The sequence below is a fragment of the Scleropages formosus genome, chromosome 4, assembly GCF_900964775.1.
Source record: "Scleropages formosus chromosome 4, fSclFor1.1, whole genome shotgun sequence".
Taxonomy (NCBI): Eukaryota; Metazoa; Chordata; class Actinopteri; order Osteoglossiformes; family Osteoglossidae; genus Scleropages; species Scleropages formosus.
The window spans coordinates 35,403,091-35,428,848 of NC_041809.1; the positions used below are offsets into that span (position 1 = coordinate 35,403,091).

Genomic DNA, 25,758 nt, shown 5'->3' on the forward strand with positions numbered 1-25,758 from the left:
TGTGTGTGTTTTTTAAATGACCCTGTCACCACCACAGAGCCGGTTGTAAGTTTACCATATTTTTCTCTGGAATGTTCCTTTCTCCTTTTTAAATTTCGAATACGAGATTTCCTTTAACGTTTAAACATAGACTAGGTCCCCTTTGTCATACGTGTCCTAATAAAGCAGGATCGGTGCACATCAGTGATGTCATCATCACCGAACGTCAGTTTAATTACCTGATTTGGCTCACAGTAACCAAGCTGTTTAAAAACATTGACCCACTTGCACAGATGGAGAATTCAGAATGTTGCCTTTCAGGGTAAGTACCTCGCTCAAGGGTAACACAGCAGGAGGTGGGTTTCAAACCCGACTCCTTTGAGTTTGAGTAGCAGGCGGCGGCGGCGGCGGCGGCGGCTCTGAGGACCGATGCTGCCGCTCTCTATGATATGTATATGTGTGTTATTCATGAGATGCCACTTTATTAGTGCGTCACTGCAGTCAGATTGCCGGTGTCCTGGAGTGACACAAGAAAGCTCTGAAGCACATGAGCTTCCCGGGGACACACACGTTAAGTTTGCATAAACTAAAGGACGTTAGCGGAGAACTCCGAGACAGAAGCACGTATAGCTCTCTGGTGTGACATCACAGTTAGTGTGGTCGTGTTTTTCTCCATCGCATCGGTGCTCTGGGTAATACCCTGAAAAACACAGTAAGAGAAACTTTTCAACAGTCTCTCAGAGCTCGATAAACAGCTCACCTTCACCGAACGTTGTTGTTTTTTTCCCCCTCTCAGTGCGGGTTTTATCATCAGATTAAAAATACAAATACTGTATTATAAATATGAATATTTAAATATTTTCAAAATATCTCTTTTTTTTTTTTTTTTTTTTACAAATACATATTTAAATATAAAAATATTTAAAGTCAGTCATTAAAGTCATTAAATTTCAAATAAACACTTCATAAAGGTAAACTATATTTTGTACACTGCTGCTGGAACGTGACGACTGTACGTAACTCGATTTGTTTGTAACTCGCGTACAGTAAAAAATTTCCCTCCACTTATTAACGGGTTGCGTTCTGTAAAAATCCTAGAAAAAGCTATAGTGAAAAATACTTTAAAATGTTTCCATCAATGTGTTATCAATAACAGGGTTACAGCAGTATCCTAGGATCATATGAAGCAGGGCAGGGTACCCCCAAGATTTTACACCAGTACATCGGAACATAATACTTTTATTTTATTCGTTTTTATTAACTTTGGTCAAAAATAAAAACGTACTTAAAATTGTTGGAAAAAACATTTGAATTTATTTATTTATCAGACGCTTTTCTCCAAAGCGACTTGCAACGAACTCTACGGTGTTATCAGCCCACACACCTTATCCACCGTGGTGACTTACACTGCTAGATACACTACTTACACTGAGTCACTCATCCAGACATCAGTGGAACACACTCTCTCTCTCTGTCACTCACACACTATGGGGGAACCTGCACAGCATGTCTTTGGGGTGTGGGAGGAAACCAGAGCACCTGGAGGAAACCCACGCAGAAACATGCAAACTCCACACCGACTGAGCAGGGATCGAACCCATGTCCTCTCGCACCACCAGGCGCTGTGAAACAGTTTCGTGAACTTTTGTGGTATTTTTATATAGGACTTTGATTAAATGGGCGAATCACAGCTGTTCGTCGCACAGCACGTCCACATGGCACGATGTCCTGCATCATTGTGCTCAGTCAAGGTACTGGCTGTTCACAACCACTGTTTATTTAGAGGCTTTAAATAACAGGGCCAATTCAGCAGCAAACTGCAGATATTAGTCTTGCAGGGAGATGAGGGCGGGGAAAAACGAGGGCATTTTTCACACGTGGTATCAAGTATGACTCTGTTGCCGGGATGTCGGAGCAAACGATTAAATATGACCCTGCAGGGAGGCGAAGAGAAACACTGCGTGACTTGGGAAGCCATCAGTCACCGAAATATGTTCGCATTAGAAGTGTTCTCCCAATATTCCATCTGGTGTTTATGGAGATCAGTGCTTTGGCTGCGCAGCCATTCATCATGACCCACAGCTGGAGAAACTCTCCTTCCAGGAAAGAATGGTTTGGAGAGCAGGGAGAAGCGGAAGGGATTTGAGCCCAAGGCCCGGCATTAGGCACGCAGCTGGGTACAGAACTGTACCTGCACGCCTTTACACCGGTGAACACGTCTTTCCCTGGCAAACCGACCGGAGCGAATGACTTTCCTCTCACCTCTAACATCCCAGGTCTGAAATATGGAGAAGTGGCTCTTCCACAGTGAGGCAGTGCAACAGTCCAGTAGCATCAAGTTTTTGGTGCTGTAACTACTGTGCTGGGTGGCACAGCGAGTAGCGCTGCCGTCCTCTCGCACCTGGGTGGTGTGAGAGGACATGGCTTCAATTCCTGCTCAGTCTGTGTGGAGTTTGCATGTTCACCCTGTGTCTGTGTGGGGTTCCTCTGGGTGCTCTGGTTTCCTCCCACACTCCAAAGACATGCTGTTTAGGTTCCCCATAGTGTGTGTGTTCCACTGATGTATGGATGAGTGACCCAGTGTAAGTAGTGTATCTAGCAGTGTAAGTCACCGCGGTGAACAAAGTGTGTGGGCTGATAACACTACATAGAGTTCATTGGAAGTCGCTTTGGATTTTTCCAGTTAGAGAAATTAAACATGAGTAATGAATTTTTTTTGTCCCAATCAATTATGATGGTGAAGTGTGAATTTTCACCCCTTTCCTTAACCAGTGCATACATGGATTCAAAGTTTTTAGTGTGATCTGCCTATAATAACCATAATTTGAACACCGTCGTGTCATATCCTTCCAAACTGAAGATCATATTTACTGAATGCTTTCATTACATACTGGGCCATTAATTATGCATGATTATGTTCGTAGCTTCCAAATCGCATTCAGCTCTTAAAATACATTAAGGCCCAGTTCATTTCTATGCAGTTCATTGATTTATTTGAATTTCCTCAATGTCCGTGACCTCATCGGCCAATTCTTTGACACTTTCAAGCTCCACACCTAGCTGCTTTCACCGTGGACCACATCGCGTTTAACATGTGGAAGCCGGTCCTGGGTGAGCACGGACAAACGCCTTGGAGGGTTTTCCTCCATGTGGAAGATGCCGATTCCCACCCAGAAGCATCTGCAGCCAGCAGCTCTCCTCACCCAGATTGTTAGGTTTATTGGTTCATCATTTTTAAATTAAGAAACTGTCTGGAAGACCATTCCTGTCAGTATCCAGTAGAGGGAGGTCATGTTCAGTGGATGGGAATGAAGGCATTTATATTTACTGCATATTTACATTTACATTTATTCAGTTAGCTGATGCTTTTCTCCAAAGCGACTCAGGGAACAGTACGAAAAGTGCATCACATCCACAGGAGGAGATATTTGGACGCAGACACGCGATTCCCAAGTGCAGTCCATGTGTCGTATACCCCGCTATAACCCTGACCTGTATGGGTTAAACGAGCAACTTCCATTATTAAACAAACTGTTGTTAAACAAGTCATGTTTATATTGAATAATATTCATCAGCCACTTAGGAGATCAGGGTAGAACCGAGTCAGAAAGAAGTGTGTTTCGAGACCCTTCTTAAATGTACAGAGGGATTCAGCAGTTCTGAGGGAGTTCTGACAGACAGAGGTCATTCCACCACATCGGAGCCAGAACTGAAAACCTTGGTGCTTTTGGACCACTTGTGTGTGGGACCACCAAGTGGGCAGAGGTGGAGGAGGACATTCAGGTTAGAGCAGAACAAGCGATCAGGTCTTCTATGCATCGGGGAGCAGATCCGCTGAAGGTCTTCACGGGTTTCTTTAACAGCAGTGAAATGAGGGTAACGTTTGAAAGCGGAGGGGAAGCAACTAGACAAGAGAGAGGAGCTGACCTTGGAGCTAAAAGGATAAGCTGCGAGAAAATGTCAAATAGGAGAGGCGAAGGGATCAGATCGGGGAGCAGAACACAACTTCGCATAGGTTTGTTTAGGGGTTAGGATGATGAGGTCAGGCACCAGGTTGAAGCCGCAGAAGAGTGGAGCTGCGCTACGGTTACAGTAAGGGTTAGGGTCTGACTAACTGATATGGCCAGGCCTCCAGAAAATGGCACTACGTGGTTTCAGGTAGGGGTATGAGCACGGTTAAGGATCCAGGAATTACGCCTTTGATAACTGCAGAATATGGATAGAGAAGATACAACGTACTTGAACAAAGTAAACTTATTCAAGCCTCGGGAATGTCTAATGAACTTTGCTATGGTTTACCGCAGTGCCAAAGGGCCCTTGTTCAGCAGCAGATTCCTCAGTTGTCCCATTTATTTTCAGTTTCTTGGACACCATTGCCATCTGGTGCCTCATGACCTTTTTCTTCCTCTCACAATTGCTGAGAATCCCAACTCTGTAATATTTATATAAAATAAGAAACTAAATAACATTTAATATTTACATAAAAAGCACAAAGGTTCTCAGTTCTGGCTTCGTTGTGGTGGAACGACCTCCCCTCTCACTCAGAACTGCTGAATCTCTGTCCACATTTAAAAAGGGTCTGAAAACTCACCTCTTCCAGACTCACTTAACCCATCATCTCTTAAGTTCATGTAGTGTAACATTTATGCTCTATAACTTTAAGATCATCCCCAGATAAACCTTTACACAGCTACTCCTGTAATGTAACATAAATGTTTATCTGTATCTCAGAAAAAATATATATACCTGTATATATTACTAGGAAGGTGATCAGGAATCGTTGCTATTCAGAAAGTTTTATGCAGCTACTCGTGTGGTGAACATTAGTTCATATGGTGGAAACTAACTGCACTTAAGAATCATGTCTGCTTAAGTGTTTCTCCTTGCTCATGTAATGAACACATTGTATTTTCTACAAGATGTACGTTGCTTTGGAGAAAAGCATCTGATAAATACACGTAAGTGTAATATTTCCTGCATGCCTTGCAGCGTGACTTGACACTTGAGCTTTGTAACTTAGCACTGCCATAGGTCCCCTCGAGACGTTCTCATCAGGACTGCCGAGGACCTCAGGGGCCTGTCCATTGTCCCTTCTAGACCAGCCACTCAGCTTACAGCAGCAAGGGAGTAATTCTCATATCAGATGTGGGGAACTGAGCTCATCTGTTTATATTTATTCCTTTACCTGATGCTTTTCTCCAAAGCAACTGACAACATTAAGGTTACTTATCCATTTAAACAGCTGTGTAATTTTACTGGAGCAATTCAGGGTAAGTACTACAGCCAGAGGTGGGGATCAAACCCGCAACCTTTGGATCCAAGGGTATTAACGCCAACCCCTACTTAACCAGCTACCTTCCTCTTTGAAAAAAGTGTTTCTGCCAAGTCTGTACTGAGTTTGATGTTCCACAATCTGTGCAGTAACACGACCAGAAATTGGCCCTAAATGCCCCTCCAGCTACCTGGAGAAAGGTACTTACTCTAAATTGCTCGGCTATACAATTGGGCAAGTAAGTAACTCGCACTTATTCACCGAGCTGACACTTTTCTCCAAAGAAAATAACAAGGTTAAGCTACCTACCGGGATAATTAATGCAGAAGTGAAGAATCTTTGACAATGTTTAACAATCATTTTGATTTAATGTGTTCATAAATATAAAGTGCACATTACAAAGAATTATTAGCATAACTGTAAAGGGCACAGAAACTTTCCCAAGACAAAGAGGGGTGGAAAGCAGAGGGTCCTGCTGTGTGTGGGGGGAGGAGGGGGCACTGAGGGACCACTCTTACTCCTTTAGATGTCTTGGCGACGAAGGTGTCAGATAAGTAAACACATAGAAGCTGATAAAAACTAAATCTATGTGTCCATTCCAACTGATTTGTTCTGTTAAGAATTGTAACAAAATGTATAGTTATATGAACAAGGATAGTTGGATGGATACTGAACTGGAACAAGTGCCAGTACACCAAGAAAATGTTTCAGAGACCCTTAAGCCTTTATCATTTCCCATTATTTCATACTCCATCCTTCAAAACATTCTCAAGCCCTTCAAGGTACAGCCTGTACTACTAAACCACTGCACTCCCTCTAATAGATGCTGGGCACTTCCTACAGGCTTCGCTTCGCCCACCACTTCGTTAACATATCAAATCTTCGTACAGATTCTAAACACCGAAAATGTGACAACACATTGAACAAACGGTGGGGGTAAGGTTACAGTTAGAATTGGACGTTATTGTGCTCTAACCCTGGATAATTTGTGATTGTTGTGTTTTTTTTTGTCTGTAGGCGACTATAGTCATAGGATCTAGATAAAAATGGAGTAGCAATGATCAGTGGTGAGAGAGCGCATCTTAAGACTTTAGAGTTTTCAAAGGGGGAATATTTATCAGTGAACGAGGAGCACCTCGGCAAGTTAGTCACTTATGTAAGCCGCCCCCGCAAGCACAACAGAGTTTATATAATGCTTCTCCACAGACAGAGAAGTGCACCTTTTCAAGGCACCAGAGGAGAGCGCCGTGGAGAAGGCCAGGAACACAGGAGGCACGGGAAGCGGTTGTTCCTGCACTCTGTCACCTGAACACGGTGAGCCGATCGTCTATCTTCAGAAGAATATTGACCGTGGCTGAAAAATGTCAATAGGTCCCCATACTGGTCCTCACAGATCAGAATTCAGGAAACAGGTGTCAAACACATCCCACATTAAGCTAGTTGTTTTTATGCACCATGGCGTTGCGGCTACAAACCACCCAGAACTGACCACCTCGGGCCGAACCCCTGCTAATCAGTCCAACGAGAGCAGCGGAATACGTGACCCTTTGTCCTATGTAACGCGTAGCATTAGCGCTCCGTTGCCATGACAACGGCCTCCTCCGGAATATGCGTTCCACAAGCTTCGAACTTCCATCGCTTGCCGTCACTCAGCAGCGTGCCACATGTCCACCCACACATCCATTTAGGCTCTCAGCTGAGAGCAGCCAGACCTGCTGAACTGTCAGAGGAGGAGCAGAGTGCGTCAGACACAGGGTAAATGTCACACAAAGTGCATTTTTGTTAATCCTTTTTGTTACATGTCTTACTAGGTGGCACTGTACCTTTGTCTAGTTTGACTTGTTCTCAGTTTGTGGATAAATTTGCTGGACCAACTTAAAACACTCAGCACATCCATTCCATCACACATGCCCAAAGCTGGTCTACTTCGGTCCCATTCAGGAAGAGAAGCAGATTTACCAGGAGAACCTGCACCATGTCCTTCAGTCCTTCCGCAAACCCGCCGCACGTCGTCTTCTTGGTGTATCTCCTCGGTTAGCAGCCGTTCCACAAAGAGCAACGCGGCCGCAGAGAAGGAAAGGGCCTCTGGTGAAACAAGCTTCACGTGTACCAAGAATGGTCACATGGGGGGGGGGGGGGAGACATTGAACAACCTGCCAAACACAGCTGGGCCACGCAATATAATGCTGGCTGAAAGGGCAAAAACAGGCCTTCTATTAAAATTAAGTCCATTTGCTCTTATATATGTTCAGAAGACTTTTTCACTGTATTAAACGCACCCAGCTCTCATGCACCAAACACCTTTCATTTGTGTGTGCGCATTTTAGTCTGTGTACTTTTATATTGTTTTTCCCTTAATGCAAAATAACTTAAAAAAATTAATGTAGTAACTGATTTTTATGGGAATGCAATTTCTAAAAAAGGAACCTAATGTTCTAAGATTATATTACTTGACATTTAGGGAACACATGATCCTGCTCAAGAAGTTTTCAGTACGTTAGAATTCTTTCTACATGTATTTTGGCCTACAATGCTTACAAAAATGCAAAGCCACAGGTAAACATTTTCATTCCGACATCCTCAAAGTATCAGGCTCCGGCATCAGTGATGTGTTAACGTTTGCTGAGATTCAGACCCTGTGCACTTCAGCTTTTTGATTTTTCTGTACGCATTTCTTACATATTCTGACTGAACCACAAAACAGTAACAAAAGTAACAGACAACTGAGCATAGCTGAAGTGACACATGACGCTTAGGGACATGCTACTAAAAGCCACATGCCACTTTATGCTGGCCCTATAAAGACATTAATAAAATAACATGTCCACATACTGCATCAGTGCACTCCCTGTTGAACCAAAAGCTATTTACCAAATTGACGCATCTGAATTGGTCAGTTAATTATAAATGTAAAGGAAAGGGCTGTGCTGGAAGAAAGCGTTCTGCTTGCCGAAAGCTCTATTTGACTTGGGCAAAAAAAAAGAAAAAAAACCCGGGCCTTTTTCTGCCAAGGAGAATGCCAAGGGCCTGCACACTCTGATGAGTAACTGGTGAAGGTGGAACAAGTCAGTGTTACTGGAGAGATGCAAAGAGCACATCCTAGCATAGAGGACAAACTTGAGTAATGGTGGATTGAGCAGAAGAACATCATGAGACTTGTGCTGTTTGAGCAGGAACCTGTGAACTAACATACAGCAATTTAATTCAGAGAGTTTGTACTGCCCCCTTCTGTTCACTTGTGAAATTTCACCTCTCTCACAGCTACGGTGAAGTGCTAAACCTTACCATCCCCCTTGTCTTCCTCCTCCAAGTTCTCCCCTGACCTTCTCTCCTCAGTTGCACCTTAACCTCTGCTGCCAGCATCTTAGCATTTTCAGCACAAAGGCTACTAAACTGCACCAGTTGGGAGTGAAGGTCACTTTCTCACATGTTTCCTGCAAAAGCTGATAGTTAACAGGACAGAACTCCTTGCACAGTGAGTAACTACACAGCTGTTCTTGGAGTATCATGTTAAGGACTAATACGACGGGCATAGTGGTTGCAGCTACCTTTGGACCTAAAGGTTGCAGGTTTGAATCCCACCTCCAGCTGTAGTAGCCTTGAGAAAGATACTTACCTTAGCACTGCTGCAGTAAAATGACCCAGCTGCATAAATTGGTAAATAGTTCTCAGTTGCTTTGGAGAAAAGTGTCAGTTAAATGTAAATATAATTTATTGCACTATAATACCATACACAAAACAAATGTGTGCTTTGCCGCTTGATAGTGACTAATATGAAATACGGACAGACTTTTCATACCGTTATCAGCTTCATAGAATCACACACCTTAAAGGACATTTTTCATTTATTTACATTTATTTGTTAAGGTATTTACAATTACTAACCCATTTATACAGCTGGGTATAAAACTGACATTGTCAAAGCCCTCAGCTGTACAGTGCAACTCTGAAATGATCAATACCACAGCTGTTTACTGCATTGCCAGCGTTATTTATCTGACACACATTAAACTGCATTTTTACCCAAGCAGCTTCCTCACAGACACAGAGCAACAGGTTCATCAGACAACCTCACTTCCTCCCTCCTGGTGGGGTAAGATATGCTGAGCACCAGGACATGTGGCACAAGGCCCATCGTGAACAGAAGGCACCCTAATGTCACATACCCTGTACTATGGTAAATCTGGTCTGCCCTGTACAGATGGCTCCCACCTCACTTCATTACTAGTGCTAAGAACATTTACTGAAATCTTTTTTGTAAGCGTTTTTTTTAAAAAAGAAAAAAAAAAAAAAAAAAGGGGGGGGGGGGGCAATAAAGGTGGTTGGTGGGCAACGTAGGTGTTCCTACTTCTCACATCACTCTCCAGACACTGCATGCAGTGCAGCTGTAGAAAACAGGACAGTCGAGCAGATTCCTACCAGAAAACACTGTATGCATGGCAGACTTCTTTTGCTTTTGAGAAATGGAGCAGATTATGTGCTGCAGGAGTGGAAAGACAGATGAGGAAAAGTTAATCGGATGAGAGTAAAACCTAGCAAACAGAACTGTGTGTGGACTATAAGAGAAACAACGCAGTTGGAAACGAGCCACGAGTGTCCTACACTCACAGTCAAGAAGGGTCTTGAGATGGAAACGCCACCTATCACACACACGGGCCTGTTACTTCCCCCAGGAACATTCCCCCAACTCAGAACTATGGGGGATGGATGTTGCAGTGACTATTCAGGTAGCGGAGCAGGAAGGTCAGCCTGGGTGGAAGATGTTTTATTATTTGCATATTATTTAGAAGCCACTTAATCTAATGTGCTCTGATTAGCAAAGGAAAATAATTGGGGGGGTGGGGGGCATATCATAGTTGACAGCTGGAGGCTTCAGATCACTACATTTATCAGTGGGCCCTTATCTTTGTTCACAGTTCAAATATTGACTCCATTTTCAACACTATCTGAACGGAAAATTTTGCCCAATGAAAGCACAACCCCTAGAGCGCACACCTCCAAAACAACTGCTTTAACATTAAACATGCTCCCAAAATTAAGTCGAAAAAGTACCGTTTTCCATGGGAAAAACACATTCAAATTACAAAACTGTATTTCATAACCTTATTAGTGCTATTGAAAAAGCACACTGGTAGAACAGAAATGGTAACTGCCAAATCAAGGTAATTTTCCATTTTAAATTTCTAAATATTTGGCTCTTAAAGCCTTTACAAACCATAGCGATCCTTTTGTGTTGATTAAATAATGGACTAACTTCATATCCTCAGTTCAGAATTTCAGCTCAAGTGGGACAACCGAAAATAGATCATCTCCCAGCTAAAAACAGTGGTTTTACCATTTTGCGTGCTGAAGTTATGAATTATATAGTTTAAGTGAGGCAAAAAAACCAAAACTAAGTTTCTGCAATCACATACACCGCACTTTAGGCAGGAGAACAGGTAACGACACCCCAAACTATGTCCCTTAACCACACTACCCTTACACTTGAAGATAAAATGAGGGAGAAAACTTGGGAGTTTAATTTCTTTCAAAACAAAGATAAAATTAGTGTATTATAACAAAGTAATAAACACCAAAGGCTCTTACTCTTATGCAGACATGACCATTTCTACTGCACTTTTTTTTTTTTTTTAAAAAAAATAAAGGATTTCTGCAGCTGAACAAAAGTCATTGTTGACTTAAGATGTCTTACAATTCTATGCATGGTTACAAGAAACAAGACACTAATAGATGTTCAAATACTGTTAGGGCCAGTGAAAGGGAGAAGTCAGCAAAAATGGTTGTACTTTACCGACAACCTTCCTAGATAATACACCATATATTAAGGTTTTGAACAGCAATCTGCAAAACAAAAGGAAACAAAAACAAAGCTGTAGATACATCTCAATGTCAAGGTCTCCAAGACAGTACCATGCACATGTAGGGTGAATGCGTAGTACAACTCAGGTCCCGAGCAATGTACTAGTTCACATTCTAAGCAGAAATAATTTGGAGAAAGGAAAATGTACATATGTCCATCTTAAAACGGAGGGCCCTGTGATCCTCACTGTTCTATTAGTAGGGAGTAGCAGCACTCTCCTCCTGAATAAGAGTCACTTTAAAGCACAAAGTCTTGCTAAAAATGGTTAGTGAGAAATGTCCGCTAGTAGAGTCCAAACACGGGTCTAGTTAGGGTCCATTTACAAAGCTAGAAACGCTACCCACACACCAGCCAGAACAGAAATGGAGAAGCACTGGCCCTTGGAGTCATTGCGTTTCCATGTTTAAAAAGATGGAGGCACAACTGGGCACCCTGTGTTGTGTCACACATGCACTGCAGAACCCTACTGCATGCATTGAGCATTCAGGTTCAGTACTGCAGCAAGAAATTGAATGACACCCCCACCCCCGCCAGTTTTAACACCACAGCACACAAAACTGACTGTTTTCATCATGATCTAGAACACAAAATTTAGTCAGAAGAAACGACAATTCACTGCTATAAACTGAAGTATCTCTACAGGACGATTAAGCTAGCTTTCACTCTCAGATGACCCATCTGTAACAGGTATTAGCACATACATGGTTTGTCAAAATTGTGGTAACCAAGAAACAGCTCATACAAGAGTGATGCCAAAATTAAGAATTATTTCAACTATCAAACCAGTAGCCAGAATACGAGCCTGGAAAGAAACTACCATTAAGTCCGAGCTACTCAAAAAACAAATCGTTAGTAGTTAATAAATAAGCATCCACACAAATATTAAACCAAAATTTTATTTCTAACAATTTGCCCAAAACACTCTAGAGGAATGAATTTCCAATGGGGGAGGGAGTTCCTCCTTACATTTCACGGGTGTAGTTACAACTATCAAAACCACTTAAACTCAGATCAACTTAAAAGCCAAACAAAGAGAAATGCTGGTTTGCCCTCATCTACAAGTCAAAACACTCACAAAATTAACTAGACAAGCTTACAATGAAATGAGTCACTTGATTCATTTGATTGCCGACTCTCGCCTTTAAACCCAGCCAGGCAGCCATGAAGTTTGCAAAGACAAAAGTAAATCTAGAAAACACGGGGGGAAAAAAAATTACTCAAAAATTGTTTATTTCAAAAGCTCTGACGGCTCTTCTCAATTGTGGTAAATCCAGTAGACATGTAAAATACAACCATACAATACATTAGATTCAAAAAGGTACCAAAAAGTACAGTAAAAATTACACTTCCATCTCTGGAAATGTGTATGGACACAAAACAATATAAAATAAAGGAAAATTGACATTTGCCTCCCCAAATCAATGGTTCTGTACAAATGGAGCACGAGTCTGTAATTCTGCCGACTTGAAAAGGCAAGTCAGGCCCTGCGTTTGTCGCTGCGTCACAGGCTCCTGCTTTCACTTACTTTAGTCCTTAAAAGGGAAAGAAAACAAAAAGAAGCATACTGCCTACTCAAAAACCCAATGGTGTGAAAGAAATGGACATAATAAGCAAACACTGGATGATTTTTGAAATACTGACAAACAAAAAGCAGAGCATTCAATTGTCAATTTGTCAGTGCGAGAAAGATTTTACATCCTCTACTCACTACAAATGTTTCAAATATGGTGTTACAGTACAGTTTCAGCCCTTACTGATTATATTGTACATTTGTGTGGCGAAATACATTTCATAATTGCACAGGGGTTATGTGGACAGTGACAAGTTCTCAGTTTCTAGAATTTATGGCTCATGTACAACATAAATCAGTAAGATTCCAGGCCTCGTTTGTACAATCCTTGTCAAAAACATAGCAACGTCTAGATCGGCAGCTCAAGCTTCATTGCATTAATGACTTAGATATACCATGAGTCCACGTGTAGCCAGAATGCATACCTGCACTACATGGGATCAGTATGGCTTGTAGCTACTCTGGTGGCCTCCACGTCTCGGAGTTTTCCCATAGCTTGTATTGCCCTGGTCTGTAGGAGTGGAAAGAAAAGGGAAGGAGAAAGGGAGGGGGGGGAGGCTGAGTGAGTACTGTGCAGAGAACATGAATGTATGGTAAAGCATTCACAGTGGTTGACACTTACTGTAATCATAGCCCCCCCCATAGCCATAGTAACCAGAGGAGTAGTCATAGTTGCCATATGCACCATAGCCTCCATATCCCTGCTGGCCACCATAGCCATAGCCCTGGTTGCCATAGCCTTGATTCCAGTAGTTATTGTAACCCTGGTTCCAGTTCTGGCTCTGGCCTGTGAAGAGAAAGTGAAAAGTCAGTGAATCACAGAATTAAGGGTTCAAAACGTGCTGTAGCACAGAATACGTACCACCACGACCCCGGCCTCGTCCGTAACCACGGCCACCAAACTGCTGCTGCTGGTAAACCTCCTTGGGCTGGGCAATTTTAATCTCGCACTGGAGAGGGAATTAATACAACAAAGAATAGTGAGTACAAAAAACTATGAAGCCAACGACACCGAACACAAATATACCTAGAAATATAGTGTCAAGCTATAAGGGGTGAGGGCTCAACTTGTTTGGATAAAATCAGCAAAATGCATCACTCAAGAGATCAGACACCCAGTAATTTCAAGTTAAAATGTACCTACTGATTGTAATAAGGCTTTATAAAAAAAAAAAAAAAAAAAAAATTTCACATGAGCTAATACTTTTCATTCACCTTGCTTCCGCTAACATTATGGTATTTCTTCTCAAGGACTTTTTTGACCGGTGCCTCTTCCTTAAACGTAATGAAGACAAAGCCCCTCCGTTTACTTGTCTTTGGGTCTGTTGGAAGCTCAATAGCTTCAATCTAAATAATAAAGGGAACTTCGTCAGGACCAGTCAGTCTGTAAGCCTTTAGAAAGCATTCAATTCTATTCCATGTGACCAACCTCGCCAAAGGTTCCAAAGTATTCGCGAATCTTTTCTTCTGTTGTTTCTGGATTCAGACCACCAACAAATATCTTCTTCACAGGTTCCTTTTTCATTGCCATTGCTTTCTTGGGATCAATATGCCTCCCATCTAGCCTGTGCTCCTTCTGCTCCAAAACCTGAGGGGGAAAAAATTAAGGTTAGTCTGGCCCTGGGAATTGAAACTCCTTTAAAAACTTTTACTGTACACTGAGGATTTGCCTTGCCTTTTCCACACTGGCTGCATCTTTAAATAAGATGAATCCAAAGCCTCTTGACCTTCCTGTGTTGGGATCCATCTTTATGGTGCAGTCAGTAACTTCCCCAAACTTAGAGAAATAATCCTTGAGGTCTTTCTTGCTTGTGTCCCAACTAAGGCCACCAACAAACATTTTCCTAAAAATAAAAAGTATTTATTAATTTATTTGGCAGACAAAGCAAAGCATTTTCCTGGGGGGAGGAAGGAAAAAAAAAAGATGGGCAAAAACAACAGGTTTGCGCACTAAGATAGTCACAAATGCCCACATATAATCTGAGTAATTTTCATTGGGAAAAACTCAAGTACTCAGCTTAAGGGTAGAACAGAAGTATACTAAGTCTGAGTATAAGGGGATGCCTCTTACCCTACTCATTAGCCCTAGCAAAAAAGAAAAAAAAAAGGAAACCCCAACATCAATAAAAACCATACTAGTTGTTACATCAACTTAGAAGCCTCTGAATCAGGTATGATTAGCTCAAATTTAGACATTTACACCTGAAGCAGGTAAATATCTGTCCATCTGCTGCAGCATTCTGAGGTGATTAAGCCCATATGAAATTTACATTTATTCATTTAGTTGACGCTTTTCCCCAAAGCCACTTAAAACATTAAGGTACTTACAATTATTTACCTGTTCATACAGCGGGGTACTTCGTACTGGTGTAATTTAGGGTAAGTACCTTGCTCAAGGGTACTACAGCTGAAGGTGGGTATCAAACCTGTGAGCTCTGGGTCCAAAGGCAGGAGCTCTAACCACTACGGTACAGGTGCCGCAGATTGACTGGTGTTCCCATTAGAAGCAGGTAAAAAGTACAGTGTTGTATAAACATCACCCCCTACCATCACTCCTTTCAGTGTTTTTGCTCGTAACACTTTCACAACAGCTGAGCAAGTACAAAAAAGCATGATGAAAGGCTCAGACTTCAGGGTCCCAAAAGACCACAAAGGGTGTTAACTGAGGGATAAATAAACGCGTAAACACAAGGAAACTGCTCAAACTGCAGCCCATCCCCCATGCAAGGCAAGGGCACATGCATGCCATGGCGCCAACAAAGACTGGCAGAACAAAAGAACATTTCGAGCAAAAAACCTGAGGCTCGAATGCAATCGTTTCCCAGGGTGTTTTCTCGACTTAAAACGCAAGCCCAAGGAGCCCACTCACCCCGCATCTTCCTCGCCCTTGCTAGCATTGATCTGTCCGCCCTCAACTCCGTTCTGGGAGTCGTCGTCCTCCTTCTCTTCTTCTTCTTCTTCTTCTTCCTCCTCCTCCTCCTCCTCCGCAGCGGCGTCCGCTAGCGCTTCTTGTTCTTCTTCTTCTCCCTGCTCCTCCTCCGGCCCGGGCTCCCCCGTCGCCTCCGCTCCGTTCAAGCTCTCGTCTCCTTCGTTGCCATTTTCCGAGGTCTCCATAAACTGTTGCTCGGTTTCGGACATTTTGATCCTTTACCTGTGTTGGAATACTAGTACAGTACAAGAACGCAACGTGACGAGTAAGCGAAGCGAACGTAAAATGCACTACGACAGTAGCTAGCTAGCTAACTAGCTAGCTAAGCTAGCTACAGAAAATGACTCGAACTTGCGTCTACCGATGGAGCCCTAGCATGATCATCAGTGGCGACAATCGGATTGTCAATCCACACGTCGGGATATGCAATATTATTTACACAACAATTAAACGCATATTAAAGAATCCAGTAAGCACGCTTGCAGCGGCACGACGCGCTATTTCCTCCTTACATAATGGCTCAGCTCAGCTAGGCCTTGCTGGCAAGCCTAGTTTACAAAAAACTCGCGCCGATCTAAAACTTAAGCCTAGTACATACATGCATGCATGCATTTACCGCGATCTTGGCGCATTTCCATGCTAAAAAATGTGCAATTGAATGGCACATAAAAGAATATTAAAGCCACTTCTTAGATTTATAGTAAACCATGGACACTTACTGCTCGAATGCTAACGCAAGTGAAGCTTTCAAGATGGATTCTCCCTTACAATGCCAACTCGTGGTGGATTTTATAGGACCGGATAAAACTCCGATTTCAATAAGAGAGGACGCAATTCGCTAACTGGAGCCGTCATTCATATTCATTGTCATTTTCTATTGGTTACTTCACATCTCAAAGGGCTGCCCACTCTGAATGCTTTCGTTTACTACGTAGAAGTGGTTGCTAGAAAAATAAGCAAAATATTGTAAATGCTTCAAAACATTTTTTGTATCAGCCAGACAAGTGTACAAGTAATAATTATGTTCAGAAAATATTATTTGTTATATTATAAATTAGTAGGAAAGGTACACGCAAGCTATGCTACCTACTAGTGTGTAAACAGGACGAGAAATAGCGAAATCAATGTCGTGTTGGTTATGCGACAAATTTACACGTTGTAGTATTAAAATATTAAAATTAACGGTCAAAACATTTGTTCCGCGAACAGTTTTATCAATGGTTAAAACCTCGTCTGGGAGCTCTAACAGTGCGAAATGCAATAAACACAATTTTAGTGTCAGTTCAGTTTGTTGACCCGAGCTGAGGCGATTTTGATGGCAGTGCAACACGCCAACATCGAAATACAAAACAGCGAAGCATTGCCATGCATGAGAAAGACGTTGCAGGAAGCCTTTTCTGTGACATAAGTTTTTTTTTTTTTAATCCAAAAAAATTGGGAAGCCACAGTTCGGTGAGTTTCAGAACACAAACTGCTCCGTCGGACATGTCATCATGTATTATAACGGATAACCACCCTTCTGTCAGTCTGTGTGTTTACATTTCATCTTTACCACGATTTAACAAGTTCTAGATGAAAAAAGTGAATCTGCAAAAGGAGTCAATACACCAGCTTTGGCAGAGAAGCCTGTAAACACACAATGTAGCCAGATGAGTTTAAAGCTCACTTCTGGAACGTTCTGCCACTCACTCCGACACAACTGTAAAGTGAGCAAGTATTTTGTTCTTGTGTGCACTGCGTGTTAAAAATCCACCACAGGCTATCAAAAATATTCAAAGCTCTGGCCATTTTAAACTCATGTCAGTAAGTTCTTTGCAATAATGAACTATGTTGCAGTTTAGTTGACTGATGGATGCTGAAAAAAATGAAGCAAGTTTCAGATTCCATTTATTCACTTACTGACAGAAATGAATCTGCTTTCTAGAATTTAATGTAAAGCTGAACTCTTTTTAACCCCCTTTCAACAGACCACCATCATGTGTTGCTGGTGCCCCACAACAAAGTATAAAAGATTCATCCTTATACAGCTGGAAAGCTTCTTTTTAGCTAAAGTATCTTCTGCTTATGTCATATGACCAACGTGGTAAAGAACTTAGTGGTGTAGACATGTGAATACAACAAATTCCACCACTACACCTTTGCAGGCCCTTTGGGTTCTTCCTTACATACCTGACCTGTTTTTAGGGAATTTATCAGGTTTTTCTTGGCCTTCCATATCATGACTTCAACTCTTGTTCCTTAATGATACTAGAGGCACAAGATATTTTGTTTGTTCTTTACAGCTTGCAGAGTTTAGCTTCATTGGAAAACCCTTGTACCTGAGGGGCATAATCCAGTGGGTAAATGCTAGAATTACCTTCACCTGTGTAGCTGAACCCCGGGGGGGGAATACTTTTGGTATTTAAAGATTAACCCCCGAACAATTTCAATGTACCTTTTTCACTTAATTTTTTTTTTTTGGTTTAAAAGTGGCATCTTTGTCTTTGCACCATGTAACATCAGTTGGATGAGCTTTTATGAAAGAGATTTGTTGAAAGAAACTTCAGTCTCAAGTGCACAAACTGCTGTAGCATACGACTAGCAAACACGCTTGCACTTTAAATACATTTATTGAACAATTTAAAATTATATTTGTTGAGTGGTTGTGAGTAGGAGAAAGGTGCAACAAAAAAGCAAAAAGGTAGGGCATGCGATGCAAATCATACATGATTAGTAATATTAATTTCTTCCCAACTGTCTTAAGTGTCACAACAGCAACCATCATATTAATACTAAATTTTTACGATCCTATACAGAAATGTAAAGATTAATGATTTTGCTACAAACTGTTATAATTGTGGTTTGTTTTCACGCGGTGTTTTTCCCGCCTAATTTACGCTCACAAACACGCCGACAGATTCTGCGCCATTAACCGCGCGCTCGTTGTAATAGCGCGCGCTTCCTCTAGGGGCGGCAAGTGCAAAATAGAGCGCTTTCTGCCCACATCTGATCTATATCGCATGAAGAAGTTTTTGAACCGGTATACAGTATACTAGTTTTTTTAAAGTTATCCAGATAAAGTGGCTTAAACCTACTACGCAGGCAATAATCGCAAACAAGGGACCCAGTGGTTTTATCAGAAACTCTACTCACAGCGTGAACAGTTCATTCATCCGCTTCGCCAACAACAAGTAAATGTAGAAATACGCTACCAAAATCAAAGTTTCATTATCATGTTTGTGGTACATTTCTACAGTTATCACCGGAGTTTCTAGTATTTAAGGAAATACGTAAAGCTGTAAGGAAAGCTATGCCACTACCACCAGCAGCTGGACGTCGTAATGCAGTGAAATATTTGCTTACCAGGTGGACAGCCGGTCCGCAGGTCCAACGTCGTTTTCTGTCGCGCCAGGTATTTTTGATGAAGGTAGTAAGAGATGTTCACACATAGGATAAATTATTTCAACACAACGGCTTAACAAAACAAACATACAAAAAAAAAAAAGGGACTTGGACCTGTGCCCGCCAAACCTCCGAAGACAAGTCCCACGAACGCGCTCCGACGGCCTGCCACCCCCCGTCCCGACAGTCGCTTTACGCGCTGCGTATGACGTCACATGTTCGGGGTTCGCGCGGCCGCGCGCTCGTCATTTCGGTGGCGGACCGCTTTTTTCCTCTGGTGTTCGGGCGCGCGCGCGCCGTTTCCCGAAGTCCACTGCGGTTTTCACGCGTTTCAGTTTGCAGTGCAGAGTGAAATAGTCCGGTCGGAAATCGACACAGCCGTATCAACATAGGGGTGGTTTAGCAAATAAAGCAAGCCAGCCACGTGATTCAAAGCGCCGTGTCCATTCATGAAAATATTGGGTCAATCGTGAATTATGTTGTGTTGATCAGGCTAATTACGCAGGAAGGAGAGCAAATAGGTGGCCTGCAGTTTACCTTTGAATTCCACATTATCGGTAGGTCCTACTGAGAGCTTGACATATTTGAAAGGTACCTCTCTTTATCAACATGTTATCATACTGCAACATGAATTAATTACTCTTTCAGGCATTTCCCCAGAAACTGAAAGGTCACATGAGTTACTTTATGAAAATAAGAACCAGGCAATTTTTTTTTTTTTTTTTAATTTATTTAAGGTCAACATCTTGGTTTGGAGCCAAATTGTTGCCAGTTTTTTCTTTATCTGGTTCCAATGGTAACCTGCCAAACCCTGATCAGGTTGTCAGTGTAGCCAGCAAACAGGGTCTACGAAAGAAAAAAATATTTTGGGTTATTCCCAAGTCAGGGCTCCCGCTATTAACCTTTCACAAACTATACAAGTATTACAGTATAAAAATGGTAAACATGTTGAAACATGACTAAACATATACAGTTAGTCACTTGTGTAAAAATGTGCATGTAAAAATGTACTCTCAAGTGTGTACTACCTGAACACCATTGACCATACCTGCCCATCAGCAGACCAGGCAAGCGATGTACACTGGGGTGGCTCAGCTTTGCTGTTGGTGCTGATGACCTCCTGTCTCAGCTCATCAACAATTATTTTTCCTTCCAGGTCCTGAGAAAAAGAAAGATTTAATGCAGAATTGGAAAAGGCACAAAGAAAAGGTACACTAGCAAAGACAAAAAAAAAAAAAAAAAAAAAATAGTGGGGTAATAATCTCATTGGCAAGCACCCAAACTCATTAAGATAAACATTACAAAATTTAATTGTGCCAATGTCTACTTTTTTCCAATAATAAATTAAAGAGAACTAAATATCAAAGCATAAAAAGCAGATTGCTACACAACCGCAGCAATTAAAATGAGAAATCCTTCAATCAGAGCTGAACAAATACCCAGATCTTGATGCTAGGACCAGTAGCAGCACACAGCCAGTATCGGTTAGGGCTGAAGCAGAGGGCATTGATGATGTCTCCACCATCTAGGGTGTACAGGTGCTTCCCTTCATTCAGGTCCCACAGCATTGCCTGCCCATCCTAAATGACAAAAAGGAAGTAGAGGCTCACCTGTTCAAGAGCCTTACCTGTTCAAGAGCCTTCACAAAAAAATACTATTTTTATTTATTGATGGGTATCGTATTATGCATTGGTCTATTAGTTATGATGAACAAATCGAGGATTTCCAACTCAGTCCACATCTCAGTTCTGCCTCTAGATTTACACCCATAAACTGAAATCTCAATTTGGACTTAAGTTTTTTTTCCAGAAAATGATCAATGAAGTCACAATGAACCACAGAGACAACAATCAGGATATGGTCAATTCATATTCCATTTAATCTGATGAGAGCACATGTACCCCTCCATAGTTTACTACCACCTGGCAATGCCAATAAAAGTATTTCCAGTGCTCCCACCAAAAATCAGCAAGTTTCCTTTTTCTTATAACTGTATAACACTTCACACTAAAGCACAGTAGTGGCAAAATTTATTCACTGGAAAACATTAATTGGTTTATCCTAATTAAAAGTTAAAATTTCCTAAATTATACAAGAAAAAAAATCCACAGTATTTTTGCACTCAGAGTAATTACTTTGATGTAAAGCACATCAGCTCACCTTGCCACCGGAAGCACACAGAGAGCCATCAGGAGAAACAGTGACAGTGTTCAGGTAACCTGTGTGGCCAATATGGTTGGTCTTCAGCTTGCAGTTGGCCAGGTTCCACACCTGTGGACAGAAGGAAAGTTGCGGTATGGCATCACTGGAAAGAAAGATCATTCTTTACAATATCATGCTGTTACTGAAGATGCAGCTACTTCCCTCATACCTTGACCATTTTGTCCCAGCCACAGGACACAATTATGGGGTTGCTGCTGTTGGGAGAGAACCGCACGCAGGACACCCACTCAGTATGGCTCTCATCCTGCAGTAGAGAAACACCAGAGGTTTTTCCCACACTTGCAGGACCATCACAGAGATTACAAACTTGGTTAAAAACAAAACTGCGAGTTAAGCAGCTGGATCAAAATTATTACTTGTATCTACCCTCCGGCACCGTGTTGCAAATTAAGAAATGCAATGCATTCACCCCCTTACTGTCGCTATTGTTCACCCTTGAGCAAAAGTGCAGCGTCACACACACTACGTTCCCAGACATCATAAAACAAAAACTGTGCAATCAAGGAAGACCAGGTCACAGAAGACATCACGCAAACAATTCAATACAGTGGGAGACTTCAGAATAATTTGCAGAAGATTAGCTCTTATACAGAGACATTTATTTCGACAAAATGTTACCCAGTTCCCGAAACTCACCTACACTACCGAGTGAAAATAAACAGAAGAATGCAGGTGGATAAAATAAAACACCAGAGCTTTTATAAAATGTTATGCAACCACACTACAAATTATTTGACCACACACCTGAATAGTGTACTTGCAGACACCCAGGGTGTTCCACAACTTGATGGTCTTGTCCCGCGACCCTGACACAATCTGGCGGTTGTCAGCAGAGAAGGCAACACTGAGGACATCCTTAGTGTGGCCGACAAAGCGCCGAGTCGTGGTTCCGCTGCAAGCGAAACTAGTTACTAGTCTCTCCTGCAGACTGATGTGTTCTCATTTTCTACTGGAGATATTCAGGCTAAGCACCTTGTTCAAAAGTGGTACAGCAGTATTGGGGGCTTGAGCTGAAAACATTTAACTATGAACTACGTCCTCATAATTCACAACAAATTTACTTCCCTAGTTGATACCTCTATATATCTTAATCCATCAGATCTGAGGGCTACTGAAACTGCAATGGGATCAATGACAGATGGAACTGAAGTTGTCATGAAGTGAGACCGACCGACAACAAAAACACAACAATTATGTTTGGCTACAACTACATCACAAAGTGTAAGTACCCAGTACTTGCTATCATAGTTACAAGAAAAGGTCTACCCCATAACTTACGTGGTCAAGTCCCACAAACGCAGCGTCCCATCCCAGGAGCCAGACAGGGCAAACTGCCCATCGGAGGAGATGACCACATCGCTCACAAAGTGAGAGTGACCACGCAGTGCCCTCTGGGGGATTCCGTAATTGGTCTCATCACGGGTCAGCTTCCACATGATGATAGTCTTGTCTAAAAAGATAGATACGAATGGTGGTGGAACACTTCACAGGGAAAGGGCAGTACTTTCAGACCTTGCATTTGTAACATTTTTATTTATTCATTTAGCTGACACTTTCTCTCCAAAGCAACTTACAATGTTAAGATTACAATTATTACAAGCTTATAATTATTTACCAATTTATTCAGATGGGTAATTTTCCTGGCACAAATTTAGGGTAAATACCTTACCCAAGAGTACTACAGCCAGAGATGGGGATCGAACCTGTAACATCTGGATCCAAAGACAGTAGCTCACTACGCTACCAGCTGTTACCGAACCCTTGAATGTGTAAAATTGAAAGTGCTGCAACACAAGACTTTAGTCATCCTAGCACTGAGGGACTATGTTTCCCAGTTCACTGCAGCTGAAAATAAAAATTGGGCAAAAAATATTACATACTAAGAATAAGCTATTTTGATGTACCACTCTTTCAGAGAGACTTGGTAGAGATTTTACTGTAGAGAAAAAGACAATCTCCCTTTAAAGTTCATCAGGTACTCATGACATATGTGGGCTTGATATGAATCATAAGTCTGCCAATATAATGGCTCAATTTTGCACTGAATATTTGATACAAATTATTTATGGTTCTATTTAATGATACATCACAGTTGTTTCTGGCATATTTCAAGTTGAGGAATACATGAAGCTCCACACCCCATCTAGTCTGGAGGTTATACCAGTTTTGTCAACCTGTCATCTATTCTACAGTAGCAGCATATACATCAGGTACAGAAGTGGAACATTTTGCGCTGCAATGCTCGAGAAACTTATGTTATGCAAACTTTGTTTTTACAAAACTAGGCTCCCAGAAAGCCAGCAGAAGACTGAAGGGAAAAACAAATTAATGTAACATCACAAGAAACAAACCAACCCTGATTACAATAAGGGCAATGCTTCACTCATAAGCGCAAACTGCACGCTATAAAAGTAATTTGTCCAGTTTTTCTACCATTGTATTTTTTAATTTAGCTGATTTAACTAACAATATTAAGTTACCTACAGTTATTTACCCACTTATACAACAATTTTTACAGGAGCAATTGAGGGTGAGTACCTTTCTGAAGATTCCAAAGCAGCAGCTTTATCCACTACACTATCAGCTACCCCTAACTTCTTATGTAAAATAATGACAAGATTTATAGCACTTTTAAAGCTGCTCAGAAAGTGTAGAGGTAAGTTTCTTCATTAGGTATGTTTTAATTCACCATTACAGGGGCAGCAGGTATTGCAGCAGTGAGTATTCCTTTATAATATGAAGGCCCATGGTTCAAACCAAAATCCTGCTGTTGTACCTTTACCACAGGTAGACAATTAAGTGATAGAGTAAGAATAATGTACTTTATAAATGGGTAAACCATTACAAAGCTGATCAACAATGCAGGTCATCTTAAAGAAGCCTGTGAGATAAGGGTAAAGAAAAATCTAGCTGCAATTAAAATGAGCAGTGAAGCACAATGTAAATATTAACTGTTTAATGCAATGTCCATGCTGAAATTACATGGCATCACAAGCACTGTTAACCTCAAGATTGTTTGTTCAAGTCCCACTCATGTTTACTGCTGCAGGACCCTTAAGCAAAGGCTCTGTCCAGAACAACCAACCAATCTCAATAACCTCTTGTACAGAGCAGAGTCGCGGTGAGTTGGAGCCTATCCCGGAGACATTAGCGCAAGGCTGAAAGGGGTGGGGGGCACACCCCGGACGGGACGCCAGTCCATCGCAGGGCCACAACTAGGTACCCAGCCAGATGAGGTACTGGAGCAATTGCAGAGCAAGCACCTTCCTCAAGGGCACCACCTCCAAAGGCAGGGATTGAACCAGCAACCGTCAGAGCAAAGGCAGCCGTCCAACATGACGATTTGTCCAGAACAAATACCCAGCAATATCATATGGGTTAAAATACCACACGCTTCAGATAAAAAAAAAGTTTCAGCCAACTTAAGGCACAGAATAGAAGAAGGTGTACAACTGAAGCTATTATACAGTTGTTTACACCATGGCCGTCCATGGTCCATTAGCAATTACTCATAATCTGTTAAGCTACTGCGGGCAGCACCTGCAGTGCACTGACACGTGGAAAAGTTAACGTTGTTCTGTCATATCGCATTTGCGCAAGAAACTGTTGAACATGTCATTTAGCCGCTTCCACCACAGCTCCTGACACGTGCGTGAGCGAGGTGAGCACCACCACCACCAGCACAACCTCAGCGACAAGTGTATTCATATTGCACTGCTACCGGATCATGCGAACACGTCAGTGACGGGACTGTTCATCTTCCGACAACTTTATGGACACTAGTAGTAGTAGTACAGCTTGCTGCCGTTACTAAGTAAGCTTCGCACCGCTTTATGAACACACAGAACAGTCGTTCAATGCGGCGCGTTAGTGCAGCGAGTGACTGCGCCGCAGCAGGAAGTACCACGTCAACCAGCCGGAGTGTCCGGCGCTGCAATGATGAATGGCGGCGGCCGGGTTACCTCTGGACGCAGACAGAATCATATCGGGAAACTGAGGGGTGGTCGCGATTTGGGTGACCCAGCCATTGTGGCCCTTCAGGGTCCCCCTCACTGTCATCTGTTCGGTCATTTTGGCGACGGAACAAGGTGCCTTTCAGGGACGATGGGGTCGGATAGAGTCGGAGGACTGCGTCCGCCCTGCTCCTCTTACATTCAGGCAAAAGGAAAGAGAGAGGCAATCGGCCGGAAGTAAGAAAACGGAAGTGTGGCACCTAAAACGTTTATGTTGCATTCTGGGTAAGAACAGTCATGTGACGTGGGTGGGAAGTTGTCACCTTTGCTCTGTTCGTAAAGTAGAAAGGGGGATGTTCTTTGGTTTGCATATGTTAACATTTTGCATATTAACACAAATGATATTTTATTTTAAATTGCATCCCATAATACATGGATATTTACCTTTATTTAGATTTGTAGGAAAAATAAGAATCTTGCAAATGAACACTGCAAAAGATGGAGTCACAGCCTTTTAAAAAGGTTGATCAAAAAATTTAAAATTCTTATGCAATGAGCAACACACACCAGAATTCAGACATAAAATACTTC

General features: G+C 42.0%; 2 protein-coding genes and 1 long non-coding RNA gene across 3 annotated transcripts; 1 reads left to right on the forward strand and 2 right to left on the reverse strand.

Moving 5' to 3' along the window:
• The first annotated feature begins 229 nt into the window (after positions 1-229).
• LOC108934270 (uncharacterized) lies at positions 230-7,260 on the forward strand. Its single transcript, XR_001966114.2, has 3 exons — positions 230-301; positions 6,458-6,565; positions 7,193-7,260. It is a non-coding gene; the product is annotated as an uncharacterized LOC108934270 (long non-coding RNA).
• Positions 7,261-11,993: 4,733 nt separating this feature from the next.
• LOC108934348 (heterogeneous nuclear ribonucleoprotein A/B-like) lies at positions 11,994-16,430 on the reverse strand. Its single transcript, XM_018752004.2, has 9 exons — positions 16,330-16,430; positions 15,551-15,845; positions 14,357-14,525; positions 14,111-14,269; positions 13,897-14,028; positions 13,544-13,631; positions 13,304-13,468; positions 13,107-13,192; positions 11,994-12,643 (listed from the first exon to the last, which is right to left on the reverse strand). The coding sequence occupies exons 2-8, from the start codon at positions 15,817-15,819 to the stop codon at positions 13,122-13,124; spliced, it is 1,053 nt and encodes a 350-aa protein (XP_018607520.2). The 5' UTR covers positions 15,820-15,845; positions 16,330-16,430; the 3' UTR covers positions 11,994-12,643; positions 13,107-13,121.
• Positions 16,431-19,699: 3,269 nt separating this feature from the next.
• On the reverse strand, positions 19,700-25,408 carry LOC108934349 (receptor of activated protein C kinase 1-like). Its single transcript, XM_018752011.2, has 8 exons — positions 25,177-25,408; positions 22,493-22,664; positions 21,959-22,106; positions 21,363-21,458; positions 21,152-21,262; positions 20,431-20,571; positions 20,040-20,150; positions 19,700-19,837 (listed from the first exon to the last, which is right to left on the reverse strand). Exons 1-8 carry the CDS (start codon positions 25,283-25,285, stop codon positions 19,772-19,774), a joined length of 954 nt encoding a protein of 317 aa, XP_018607527.1. The 5' UTR covers positions 25,286-25,408; the 3' UTR covers positions 19,700-19,771.
• Between the last annotated feature and the right edge of the window lie 350 nt (positions 25,409-25,758).

Bases quoted from the DNA above. Each gene is read 5' to 3' on its own strand.
- LOC108934349 (XM_018752011.2), bottom strand. From the start codon at position 25,285: ATGACCGAACAGATGACAGTGAGGGGGACCCTGAAGGGCCACAATGGC. The intron at 20,151-20,430 runs GTATTTGTTCAG...TCTTTTTCTCAG, and splicing joins GTCCTAGCATCAAGATCTGG to GACCTGGAAGGAAAAATAAT. The intron at 19,838-20,039 runs GTATGGTCAATG...TTTCTTTCGTAG, and splicing joins CCTGGTCTGCTGATGGGCAG to ACCCTGTTTGCTGGCTACAC.
- LOC108934348 (XM_018752004.2), bottom strand. From the start codon at position 15,819: ATGTCCGAAACCGAGCAACAGTTTATGGAGACCTCGGAAAATGGCAAC. The intron at 14,526-15,550 runs GTGAGTGGGCTC...TTTTATTTTTAG, and splicing joins AAGGGCGAGGAAGATGCGGG to GAAAATGTTTGTTGGTGGCC. The intron at 14,270-14,356 runs GCAAGGCAAATC...TTTCCCCCTCAG, and splicing joins ATGCAGCCAGTGTGGAAAAG to GTTTTGGAGCAGAAGGAGCA.